A 14,013-nucleotide genomic window follows, 5' to 3' on the forward strand; every position below is an offset into this window, starting at 1 on the left:
AGCATATAGAATGCTGTTTTTGGTTTTGTTTTATAAAATCAGCCACCTTATGTCTTTTGATTAGTACATTTAGTACATTGACATTTAAATTGATTGTTTGTTATATACTTACTGCCATTTTGTTATCTGTTTTCTTGTAGTTCTTCTCTGTTCTTTTCTTCTTTTAGTATCTTCACTTGTGGTTTGATGATTTTCTTTAGTGTTATGTTTATGTTCCTTTCTCTCTAGTTTTTGTATATCTATTGTAAGTTTTTGATTTCTGGTTACCATGGAGTTCATATATATTGAACTATAACTATATCTACTTATTTTAAACTGATACTTACTTAACTTAAACACATTCTAAATGTTCCATACATTTTTCCTCCCCCACAACAGTGCTTTGTGTTTTTGATGTCATATTTTACATCTTCATGTTGATCTCTTAACTGTTTATTGTAATCATAGCTGACTTTTCAGTTTTTGTCTTTAACATTTGTACTAGCTTATTTCAATCGTTGAACCACAGTCTTTAAATTTTCCTTTACCAGTGGAATTTTCCCCCTCCTGTAATTTCTTTTTTGTTGTTGTAGCTTTTTCTTTTTCACTTAAAGAAGACCCTTTAACACTTCTTGTCAGGTCAATTTAGTATTGATGAACTCTTTGATTTTTTGCTTCTCTAAGAAGTTATAGCTTCTTCAGTTTTGATCGATAACCTTGCTGGAGACAGTATCCTAGGTTGCACTTTTTTTTTTTTTTCTTCTGGACTTTAATTATATTACACCACTCCCTTCTGGCCTGCAGTTGCTGCTGAAAAATTAGCTTATAGTCTTCTGAGGTTTCCCTTGTATGTGACTCTTTTTTTCCTTTTGCTGTCTTTAAATCTTTACCTTTTGCCATTTTAGTTATGATATATCTTTTTGTGGGTCTCTTTAACTTCATCTTATTTGAGACTCTCTGTTCTTCCTGTACCTGGATATCTGTTTAATTCTTCAGTTTTTAGTCATAATTTCATCAAATGTTTTTTGAACTCTTTTCTCTTTCTCTTCTCCTTCTGGGACCCCTATAATGTGAATGTTAGTATGATTGATGTTGTACCAGAGGTCTCTTAAACTGTCCTCATTATTTTTAATTTGTTTTTTGTTTTGCTTTCCTGACTGTGTGAATTCCTTTATTCTGTATTACAGATTACTTATGCACTTTTCTGTATCACCTAATCTGCTATTAATTCCCTCCAGTGTATTTTTAATTTCAGTTATTTTTTCTTTAGCTCTGACTGGTTCTTTTTAATATTTTCCAGTTCTTTGTTAAAATTCTCGTTATGTTAATCTGTTCTTTTCCCCAGTTCAGTTAGCATTCTTATTAGTATTGCTTTGAACTCTTTATTAGGTAAATTATCTCTGTTTCATTAGGTTTTCTTCAGGGCTTTTTTCTTATTTTTTCATATGAAACATATTCTTCTGTCTTCTTAATTTGTTTAACTTTCTCTGACTCTATGAAATGATGTGAAACACTTACCTATCCTGATCTTGAAGGCATCCTTATGAAGTCTGCATGTTCCCAATATCCTTGTGTATGAGCATCCCTATGTAGTCTGCATGTGCCCGTGTCTTTGGTGGGAGAACTGTATCTGAAGTGATCATGAGCTCTTCTTCCACTGTGCTGGCAGCCACCACCTTAGTGGGTGGTCTGGAATTGGAAGGGCTTGAGCCAGAGCTAGGTGCAAGTCAGACTTCTACTATGCTCAGTGGTCATCACTCTCCAATTGGTTTTGGGGCCTGAGGGGCTAGAGCAGTAGCAAAGTTGGGTTTCTCGAGTGTGATGGCAGTCTCCACCTTGGTTTGAAGTGGAGGTGGGAGGTAGCTATGGCCTGAGGGCTTGGGGCTGCACTTCCATGCTGATTTTACTTTTTCCCTAGTGTGTGCACCTTGGTTAGAGGCTGGGTCAGGGCTAGAGATGTTGGTGCCACACCACTGAGCTGCCCCCTCCCAAATGTGAACAGGAATGCATAGGAAGCTCTTCAGTGATGGTGGACTCTTCCCTGGATCTAGCTTAGATCGCTTGTGATTGTGCACAGGGATGCACTCTGGTGGGAAAATGCTATGTTTATCATGTAGTCTGACTTATTAGGATAAAAATCTTATCTTTGGTTTTAAAATAAATATCTCCTCTTCTACTATAGCCAAATGTGTAATTCACCTGTGAGCTCAACATTTAGAATTGAAAATCATTGTTTGGTTTCTCTTTGGCAACTTCCAAAACATGAATCCAGTGCTTTAACATGATTTTGAGAAATGAACATTTTCAGAATTGACCAAAGCTTCCCATTTTTGTAGAAGATAGGGGGAAGCTATCAGTGGTTTTTGGAGAGTGGCATTTCCTCAGTCATTGTTCACAAATAAGCTTGGTTAGATCATCTAACAGGGGGTCCCTTTTTCTAATTTACACAAGGCTACTGAATGATCTAGCAGCAGGTGGGGTTAGATGTGGGCAGGCTGCAGAGGCCAAGAGCCTGTAAGAGCTTTGCTTAAGCAGGTCAGCATGGGTTCAGCTTTCTTAGTAGTTTTACAACTATTTTCTTTCTTGTGTACTAGAAATTGGAGAAACTAATGAGACAATTAACTTGTATTACTTCTTGTGGAAGAAGTTACTTCTTGTAGAAACTCAGTTCTACAGAGCCTTGAAAGACTGACCACTCTTCCAAATGTGGTTGGCCCAAATTTACTCACATTTGCCTTTAGACACTCAGTAAGCTCCATTTCCTTAAAGTTATAGAAGCTGAGTACTAAGAATAGTGCCCTTGAGACTCCTGCCAACACAACTTCTACTGATGGTACCATGTATAATAGAGATTGAATGTGACTTTACCTTTCACTTCTGAGTTTTGAGTAAGCAGTCTTCAGAAGACTATCTTTAACATTTAGCAACTTAATTTCTAGACACTCATTATTTAGGAGCTAAATTGCATAGATGTTATTTTAGATGATTCAAAATACAAATTTTTAATGATATTATATATATTTAGGGATTATGAATTGGAAGTTCAAAGTTGGTAATATTATTTAGTATTTTTTTTAAGGATAAGTGTTTCAGTCCTGTTCAGAATGTGAGATTGAACACCAGAGCATCGAATGACCTCTTACTTTCTTCTCCCTCCAAAAACTAATACTTGTATGTTTGCTAGGGGTCCTGTAACAAAATACCATAATCTGGGTGACTTAAACAACAGAAATTTATTGCCCTACAGTTCTGGAGGCTAGAATTCTAAAATCGAGGTATGAGCAGAGTTGATTTCTTCTGAGAGCTGTGAGGGAGAATTTGTTAATGTGCGACTCCCCTAGCTTCTGGTGGTTTGCTGGCAACTTTTGGTGTTCTTGGCACGCAGAATCATTATCCTGATTTCTGCCTTCATCTTTGTATGGCATTCTTCCTGTGTGCTTATGTTTATTCACATGTCATTCTTTTATCAGTCATATTGGATTATAAACCCACTGTATTCTGGGATGACTGAATCCTACACAATTACATCTGCAATGACCCTATTTCCAAATAAGGTCATATTCTGAGGTGCTAGGAATTAGGATTTCAACATATGAATCAGAGTGGGGAACAGTTCAACCCCTAAGAAAGCCCACAGGTGTTTCATGAAAAGGATTGACATTCTGGGAGCAGTGAATTCTACTGGAATAGTTGTTTCATTGAGTTGTGGTAACTGTAGTTTTCTGGGTAGTATTTGAAGCTCCATAACTAAATGCTACAGTCTATGAAATACTGCTGTTCTTGTATTCATGCTTGAGGGGAATAAACCAGTGCTTCTGAGTCTTAGCTGCTTGGGCTCTCAATAAAGAAGTGAGGTCACTAAGCCAAGAAAATATAAAGTCCCCAATAGAGCAGCTCTCTATATGTAATTCCAGCACCAATTAACAACTTCAGATACACTATTCAATTTCTAGACATGATCTTTTGCAGTTCCAGTTTTCTTTAATTTTCTAAATAATTGCTATCATACAAATCCAAATAACACTGGTCTGAAGCTGAAATAAAAATATGTATCTTAAAATATAAAATATCATCTCTGTGATAAACAGTTCTCATTCTCACTAGCAGTGATTGGTCACTTTCTAACAATCTCAGCCAAGAGATTGTCGTAAGTGCAGAGGCAGAGTGAGCTAACTACCTGCTTTCGTGTTCTTCCTTGGCAGAGGTCAGACACTCTGTCTAGGGAAGCCATTTTCACTGTAGCCTGTGTTGGAGGGGCAAGGGGTGCCAGTGGTAAATGTCCAACTTCACACTCAGGGTCCCTCAAAAAGTGGGGAGTGTTCATAAGCCCTGAAACTGCTGATAATATTGACAGGGGAATATGGAGTCTCTTCTACTTTAATAACCGCTATCACACCTATAAAACATGTTTTCTTAAAAATTGCATCTTTCAAAGTCTTCTAGTGACCATTCTTAGTGGATATATCAGACTTGCATTACCGATACATGATTTTTGATTTTTAAAAATAATCAGCTATCTAAAGATCTCATTATGGGTTTTCTCCGCCAATCAATCAATCTCTCTCTCTCTCTCTCCGTTTCTCCTCTCATTCCTCCTCTGTCCCCTTTTGGCACCCTTTGGCCTAATACCCTTTTTTTTTTTTTAAATTTATTTATTTATTTATTTATTCATTTATTTATTTATTTTTGGCTGTGTTGAGTCTTTGTTTCTGTGCGAGGGCCCTCTCCAGTTGCAGCGAGCGGGGGTCACTCTCCATCGCTGTGCCCGGGCCCCTCACCATCGCGGCCTCTCCCATTGCGGAGCACAGGCTCCAGACGCGCGGGCTCAGAAGCCGTGGCTCACGGGCTTAGTTGCTCCGCGGCATGTGGGATCTTCCCAGACCAGGGCTCAAACCCGTGTCCCCTGCATAGGCAGGCAGATTCCCAACCACTGCGCCACCAGGGAAGCCCCCCATTTTGTTTTTATTCTTCTATACTTTTGTTTGTTGTGTTGCTTTTGCTCTTATCTAAGTGAGATTAAACAATACAAAGACCTATCAGTATTTGCAGCAATTTCCCCCCAAAGTAATAGAGAGTTCTAATTCTGCTCTGATTGAATTGAACACCCTGTTTTATTAAACATAGAGAAAAGTGTAGATAATTCTACTAATTTGTAAGTGACTCTAACTAGTTAGTATTTTCATTATTTTTGGAGGATTTAACATATTTTAGTTTGTATGAAAATATGTATGTTGGTTACAGTATGAACCAGAATAATAAATGAGCCAAAGAAAGAAAACTTTATGCAGTTTCCTCTCCTTTTTGGAGGTGAGTATGGGAGGGTGGTTTGGGTTTTTTAGTTTTTATCTATGGAAGGGGTACTTGAAATTTTAAACCATTGTATTTCTGAATTAGTTCATTCCTTCCTTTTGGCCATTGTTCATTGTCATATTAGCAGAGAAGTAGATTCTCACTGAGAGTGTACAACACTTGCTTAATGTGAAAGCTCAGTATCAGTGTCATTTGAGATTAAGGAAGTGTCTACATGATTTCTGGTCTTTGAGATCGTTCTTGTAAAATCTTCTGAAGTGATATTTTGCATGTATAGGTCTAGAGATCTTTTAAAGATTGCAGTTAGAAATGTTTTCCATGATTGTTCCTATTTTAATTTGATAGGAATATGAGATCCAAAGAAATTCTGTTTTTGAACTAATTTTTTATAGACTTCACGGGATGAACAAAGAGAGAGAAAGAGAGAGAGAGAGAGAGAGAGAGATGAGTTTTGTAATAAAGCAAACAAAAAGCACCTATTCACAAGGCAAGAGGAGAGAATCCAGCTGCTTCTAGTTTTGTATTTATGTTTGCTGTTGCAGGTGGAGTAGAAATGTAGCCAAATAGTGTATTTCTGGCAAACTTGATTCTGTTGGTATTTACCACATCTCTCAGAATTTAGTGTCCATGCAATTCAGCCAAGGTGCTTTTGTTAAATATGCCACATGCATATTTTCCTTTCCCCCCATCACTGATTTAGTAGATCTGGGTGATCTGAAATGTGGGCAACATTTTTTCTTACTTGGAAGCACTCTGTATTTCTGTCTCTTGATAGATAATTTTTATCAGGTAACTCATTCTGAAAATGGATGAGAAAAAGTTGCTTTTTAGCTTTCCATATGACTGATTTAATGCACATAATGTTCTTACACAGTTGCTTACACTATAATGAATGCCAGGAGGTGTTTGTTATTGGGGTGGGGGAAAGTTTAGCTTTATAATGCTAACCTGGCTTGGAGACCTGCACTTTCACACAACCTTTCTCAACAGCAAGAATGCTGCCTCTCATCCTGCCTGTGTGAAATTCTAGAGCAGCCTCTGCCACTGACTCTTCTATAACAACTTTTTATTTGTCTTCACCAGACTTTTAGGAATACGTTTTCAGCAAACAAGCAACCCAAGCAGGTTTTTAACACTGAAGAAGGGCCTGGTTATTGGTAGATCTTTCATGCATTTTAATTGTAACTGAAATATCTTGTACTTCTTGAAACAAAATATTTGATGTAAAACTAGAGTTTATTTATTTTAAAGAGATTAAACTTAACTTTAAAATGGTAAAAGTTAAACAGTAAAAAGTACTGATATGGGAACCAGATTGTCAGGCTCCATAGTGTGAATAATTAACTGGCCTAATGTTCAAGTAATCTAGGTTCTAATGCCAGCTCCTTCCTCAAATCTTTTTGTAGCTTGTCAAGTCCATTATGCTCAATCAAATGGTTATCATTAAACCGTGTAAACTTGAACGGATTATTAGAACCTACCTGAACTGATCTTGGAGAGGCAGCAGTGAGTGGTGGCTTAATTCTCTGCCAAGGAATTGAACCTGGGTAGCCTGGATGAAAACCAGGAACTTTAGCCACCAGACCATCAAGGGCTAGAGTCTAGAAGTTATTTTTCCTCGGCTCTCGCCCCCAATGAAAAATGCATTTCTCATGGAGGCAGAAACTGTAAAAACAGGTACAAAGTTTATTATTAGAGACATAGCACAACAAGTGGGATAGAACACAAAGAAATTGTTTAGTTAAGATAAAAGCAAGGCAGAGACGCATACCCAGAGAGAAAGGGTGTGGGCTTCCTCCCTAAAGAGGAGAGTGGTAAAGAGGTGGTTAAATCACTTATATAGGGCAGTTCTTCAGGGTTTTTGTTTACCTTTGGCCAATTATCTGGTTTCTTCTTCCACACCTGACCTGCTGTAGGACGCTTCCCAATATGCATGCCCAACTTTTTTCCAAAATGGATTTCAGCCCAGGGGTGGCCTTAGCGTCACATATTATGGGGTGGTGTCCCCTCCTTTTTGAGCCTTTCTGCACATGTGCAGTGTCTCCCTTGCCCCAAGGATGGGAAATGCATGACCTCTTGATCTTTACTCATTTAGGGTTTAGCCCCTCTCTGTTCCTGCCATGACTGTTACCTTAGAGTGTCCTCAGGAGACAAAGCCTAGCTATTTACCCTGTTCTGTTGTTATTTCTATTTCAAAGTGCAAACAGGAGGCTGGTTATAAATATCTAACCTGGAGCCCACCTATCTCCTGTCTCAGGAAATGTAAACAGGAGGCTAGTTGTAAGTGTCCAGCCTGAAGCTCATCTTTTTCTCTCCCCAAGGAATGTAAACAGGTGGGCAAGTTGTAAATATGTATCCTGGGGCCCATCTATCTCCTGCCTCAGAACTAGCTGTTTAATGCCAAGGATCAGTGGCAAACAAGATCACTTTAATCAATTTATACTCATGCACATTTTGGTCACGTTTAAATGGCTAGTGGTAATTTAGACATGTCTAGGAAAATTTTCTATGTGCCTGTGACAAACAAACTGTGCAGGCAGTAGTATCTAAGGAGAACAAAAATGAACAGTTTTAAGGTACACATTACTTATTCTTTGAATAAACAAAGTTGATTTTTTTTTCACTCTAAGAAATTGTACCTGAATACAGGCTGGGGTCCAGTTATGAGACATGCATGGATTCACACACTGGCCCAACACGGGGATACACAATCTTAGGCCAGCCAGCTAGCCAGCCAACGAGGCACCTTTGAATGTGTGCATCCTTTTTGCCCCAGCCTTAATTACCTTTCACGTCAGGCTTCTTATTTGTCAGTGGTATTGCTACTAGTTCTGCCTATCTCACAGATGCTACTGTGTGAATAGAATGAACATGTGAAAATGATTCTCACTTTTACCAGGAAGACACTCTGAGCTAATGTTTTCTTGTAGCCATATCTGTAATCAAGTAAAAAGTAGTAGGTCAAAAAGAATGGTTTTAGAATTGAAATGTAGATATGAGCTAATGAGTGAATTTTCTGTTATTTAGGACAATGATGCCAGTCTTTCACTGAGCAAGTAGAATAATGAAATCATTATTCCTTTCATCATTAAATAAACCAATACCCCTTCTACTTTGTAATGGACTGTATCTTAGGGTTATAAGATGGTCCTACTTACCCTGGTTCTTCTTCACAGGGCTGGCCTTTGCTATTCTCTCATCTGTGCACCCCGTGTTTGGTTTGTATGGGTCTCTGTTTCCTGCCATCATTTATGCCATATTTGGAATGGGACGTCATGTTGCCACAGGTAATCATTTCTGTCTATGCTTATGCTTCTCATATTACTAATGAAGGGGACTCAGAAGTGATCATTGTTACTGATTATATTTCCAATGTAATTCTTACTTTACTACTGAACATATTAGGGTCAATATTATCAGCAAATATTAGGGCAAGACATTTAACTTTCTGTGCCTCAACACATACTGTGATTTATTGCTATATTACTATGTAACCAAGGTTATTGTTAAAGATTCTGTTCATTTTTAAGTTGTAAAAAGACTGTAAGAGAAGGATAAATGTTCTGAATTTACAATGAAATGAAAATAAGCACTCTGAGGAAAAGACTATAAAATTTAGTTACTCAAATATTGAAAATTATTTTCCATGTAATTAATATTTAGATTAAACAATCTTTTAAGTTTCTTCCAAGCTAGGATCTACAATGCCCTCTAATTAGTATATCTCTTACATTACCTAGCATTTCATTACCAAATAAAATGTGAACAAGTAATCAGTAAAGAAGTGACCCTTTTTCTCATGGTATTATATTTATATATATACACATTACCACTTGCATAAGGCTCTGTATTTAACAAATTTAATAATATTAAATATAATATATGTATCAGGAGAAATATACAAACTAATTATTTTTGACCTTCCTATGATCTTAATTATAGGAACCAACCTAAATTTTCTGCAAACATTTAGTATAGAGAACTTATTTTTCTTTTAAATAATATTATTGTACTTTATTTTGGTGTATATATGTGTGTGGGAATGCCTACTTCCATTTTACTATTAAGAGATTGATGTTGTTTTCATAAAGAAAAATCACATTATCTGGGATTTTCCCTCCAACTCAGGTAATTAGAATGCAATAATGAATTAATAAATGCAATAATAAATAATGCTTGAGGTATCTTTAAAAACAAATAATTCAAAAGCTATAATATAAAGACACCAAATGTGCTGTATTTTTAACAGCATAATTTTCTTATTTTAATTTAAAATACATATATATTTTAAAAAAGAATAAATAATTGATTGCTTCTTGTGAATTGCAAAGAACATATCTTAGAATAAAAAGGAAAAGAATAGAAACTTGGGTATCAATCCAGTGGAAACAAAATTGTTGAAGATAACCCATATGTGACAATTTGTAGGATATAATTATCTTCTAAATTAGAGAAAAAAGTTTTAAAGAGAAAAATATGTTCATTAATTTAGAGAAAAGATTAGGGAGACAATAGAATACTCTGTAGAACAAAAGAAAATAAGCAAACAATTATTTACCAAATGTGGTAGGAATTGTGACAGATGTTTTTATATATGAAATATCACTTAATCTCTACCCAGATTTTGTAGCTAGATATTTTATCATCATCTTACAAATAAGCAAGCTGAGAGAGGTTAGGTAACTTGACCAGGAATTTGAACTTAGACTTGTCCAATTCTGAGGCCCCAATTCACTTCCTATTAGGTCTTGCCACCCACTCTTAAGCTACTAGATGGGTTTAGTTGTATTTAAGGGTACCACTAGTAGGTTTAAAGCCTAACCAGAATGAAAAGTTGAGAAATTGAAGGAAAGAGCAGAGGAGTAGTAGGGAGGACATAAAGACAAAGCAAGACCAATAAGAGAGAAGGTAAAATGTCATTCACAACACCGTCATATAGTCACCAGCAGCCTCAACATCCCTGATTGTTCTCAACTGTCTCAGAGACAGCAAAGTGTCCTCCTTTGAAAAGAGGCAATACTGCCATAACCATGTTGGCACAGTAAGTAACCCCATATCCATTGCTGGCAATGTCTCTCTCTAGAGAAGTTCTTGGGATGTGACACACACAGGTGAGACTCACTTTTCTTTTCTCAACAAAACATTTCTGATGGCTGTTCTCTCTTACCATTCAATTCCTTCTTATCTTCTTTCAAATCTTAGGAAAGCTAGGCCTAAACTCAAAAATTAACTCTAGATCATTTCTGTTCTCAGTTCTTTTGTACAAACCATTTTGCTCTATGTTCTAGATTTAAAGGCCAAAATACACACTTCTTTACTTTCAGGAATATCAGACTTTGAGAAATTCTGTTGTAGCATATCTTGAAAAAATAAGGCAAGGGCAGATCCTATGGCAAATATTCCTTATTTGGCATTGCCCATCCTTGATGTCAGAATCTTGTCTCTAATCATTATATATATTTGGTCCTTGATGTGTTCTTAATTTAGTACTTTATGAGGAGAACAGTGATCATGACAGTTGATATTTATTGATGATTTATTGAGAATGACTTAGCTCCCTAAGAGAACTTTATTCAATTTGCTCTATGTATTTACATACCATCAATTCAATGGAACAGTGAACATTGAATAACAGACTATAACATAACATTCTGGTTTTAATCTTATTAAGAATTACCTTTTTTAGGTGTCAGCTACATGAAATATATTGTGATATGTGATATAGTACATTATTTCATTTAAGTCTCATCACAACCCCATTGGGTGAGGAATGCTTTCTGTCTTTAGATAAAGAGATCGAGATGGTGGTACTGAGATTTAAGGTGAGGTTTATTGGAGACCATAATCACCATACTATTCTGAATCACAGCACATACTGCCTCGCTTATCCTGTAAAACCAAAGGATTGTCTGTGTCGGCTTTCCACTGAGACCTTGTTTCTGTCTGACTTGGCTCTCTTGCCCTATGAGGCTGCATGCCATTTGTTGAGAATGTCTACATCTTGTGGCAGGCCCTTTTTTACACAGTGTCATTTATGACCTGGGGCAAAGTAAGGTCTTTAGGTAAAGGGTTAGGGGAATGTTTTTACCATGCTGCAATTTGTTTCTTTAATCCAAAATTGCTGAACCCTCTCTTTGGGAAATGACATTTCCCTGCCGGTGTGGCTACATTCTCAGACATGCTGTGCCAAGATAAGAGCATCAGAACTCTTGGCAGGAAGAGGGGAACACACTGAAAATGGTCCTGCATTTGTGTGAGGCCAGGACAATTCCTGGGAAATACCTTTGAAACTTACCTATTTACAGTAGACAGAAATGGTATGTTTCATCATTTTATGGGCCACAGCATGTTGTTTTTATACTATAATAAAGGTGTACTCTGTTATGAGAGCGCAGGGAATAGAAATATTTAACCTGGACTGGGGGATCTGGGATGGATCTATGTTGAATATGGAATCTGAGCCAGACCAGGAAAGACAAGGATGTTTTCATAAGTAGATTGGAGGAGCAAGAATTTCAGTCAATGAGCTCCAGATTCAGCAAAGAGTCATATTTTCCACCGAGCCTATTGAGGCCTTCATATTTATTATCTCATTTATATTCTCCTCAAACTCTAAAACATAGGGATTATTACCTGCATTTTATGGATGAGGCGTTTTAGACTCAAAGTAATGTGCTCTAAATCGTGATAGTGATAAATGGAGGAGCTGGATTCAAATCCACACCATGATCTTAATCCCTGTTCTGAGGACATTCTCTATGTAGGTCTGCAGAGAGGTAGGAAAATGTATGGCCTAGGAGGGAATAGCAAGTAGATGGCATGGCGGTATGTGGAAGAAATGTGTATATAAAAAGGTGAGTTTCAGGCTTCCCTGGTGGCGCAGTGGTTGAGAGTCCGCCTGCCGATGCAGGGGACACGGGTTCGTGCCCCGGTCTGGGAAGATCCCACATGCCACGGAGCTGCTAAGCCCGTGAGCCATGGCCGCTGAGCCTGCGCGTCTAGAGCCTGTGCTCCGCAACGGGAGAGGCCACAACAGTGAGAGGCCTGCGTACCGCAAAAAAAAAAAAAAAAAAAAAAAAAAGGTGAGTTTCTGTTTATTCCATGGAGTGAAGGGTGGAATAGTGGGGGTGCAGAGGAGAGTGCTTCTAATAGATCTGTTTTGGTTTTACAACATGGATTCAACTTTAATGGTGGAATCCAATAATGTTTCTTGAGTCTGTTACTAACAGAAGATCCCCCCCTACCCACTTTAGGCACCTTTGCCTTGACATCCTTAATATCAGCTAATGCAGTGGAACGGCTTGTCCCTCTGAACAGTCAGAACCTTACCACACAGAGTAACACAAGTGTGCTGGGCTTATCTGACTTTGAGATGCAAAGGATTGGTGTTGCTGCAGCTGTTTCCTTCTTGGGAGGTGTGATTCAGGTAAGTATACTGAAACTTGGGAATAAAGAAAGGGAGACAGTAGCAAAGAAAAGGGAATTGGTGCTTTATTTATTAAACTAAACTTTTCTTGCCAATTGAATTTTTCTTCCAGTTTTATTGAGATAATTGACATACAGCACTATATAAGCTTAAGGTGTACAGCATAATGATTTGACATACATACATCATGGAATTTAAGTTTAATGAACATCCATCATCTCATATAGATACAAAATTAAAGAAATAGAAAAAAGGTATTTTTTCTTGTACTGAGAACACTTAGGATTTACCCTCTTAACAACTTCCATGTATAACATACAGCAGTATTAATTACATTTATCACATTGTACTTATTTATCTTATAGTTACATAATATAGTGATTCATATGGCTATATATTTCAAAATAATCACCATAATAAGTCTAGTTAAGATTTGTCACCATACAAAGATATGACATAATTATTGACTATATTCCCCACACTGTGTATTTCATACCTGTGACTCATTTGTTTTGCAACTGGAAGTTTGTACTTCTATTTTCTTTCACCTATTTCTTTCCTTTCCCCACCCACCTCTCTCTGGCAACCACCTATTTGTTCTCTCTATATTTCTACTTCTGTTTTGTTATGTTTATTTATTGTTTTGTTTTTTTAGATTCCATATATAATTGAAATCATACAGTATTTGTCTTTCCTGTCTGACATTTTACTTAGCATAATACCCTCTAGGTCCATCCATGTTGTCGCAAATGGCAAGATTTCATTATTTATATGGTTGAGTAATATTCCATTGTATACATAGACCACATCTTCTTTATTCATTCTTCTACTGATGGGCATTTAGGTTGCTTCCATATCTTGGCTATTATAAATAATGTTGCAATAAACATAGAGATGCATATATCTTTTCTAATTAGTGTTTTCATTTTCTTTGAATAAATACCCAGGAGTAGAAGTGCTGGATAATATTGTATTTCTATTTTTAATTTTTTGAGGACCCTCCCTAATGTATTCCATAGTGGCTGCACTTATTTACATTCCCACAAATAGTGCACCAGTGTTCCCTTCTCTCTATGTCCTCACCAGCACTAGTTATTTGTTGTCTTTTTGATAATGGTCATTCTGACAGGTGTGAGGTGATATTTCATTGTGGTTTTGATTTGCATTTCCCTTATGATTAATGATGTTGAACATCTTTTCATGTGCCTTTTGACCAAATGTATGCCTTCTTTGGAAAAATGTCCGTTCAGATCCTCTACCCAGTTTTTAGTTGGGTTGTATGTTTTTTTTTGATGTTG

General features: G+C 36.9%; 1 protein-coding gene across 1 annotated transcript in view; it reads left to right on the plus strand.

Annotated features, from left to right (window-relative positions):
* Positions 1–14,013, plus strand: part of SLC26A7 (solute carrier family 26 member 7) — a 185,938-nt gene that overhangs the window by 30,772 nt on the left and 141,153 nt on the right. Inside the window, exons 2-3 of the mRNA XM_081258699.1 lie at positions 8,466–8,576; positions 12,543–12,715. Coding sequence (XP_081114825.1) covers positions 8,466–8,576; positions 12,543–12,715 — 284 coding nt within the window. The remainder of the gene's footprint in view (positions 1–8,465; positions 8,577–12,542; positions 12,716–14,013) is intronic.

The sequence above is a fragment of the Mesoplodon bidens genome (assembly GCF_964165515.1).
Source record: "Mesoplodon bidens genome assembly, chromosome: 16".
Classification (NCBI taxonomy): Eukaryota; Metazoa; Chordata; class Mammalia; order Artiodactyla; family Ziphiidae; genus Mesoplodon; species Mesoplodon bidens.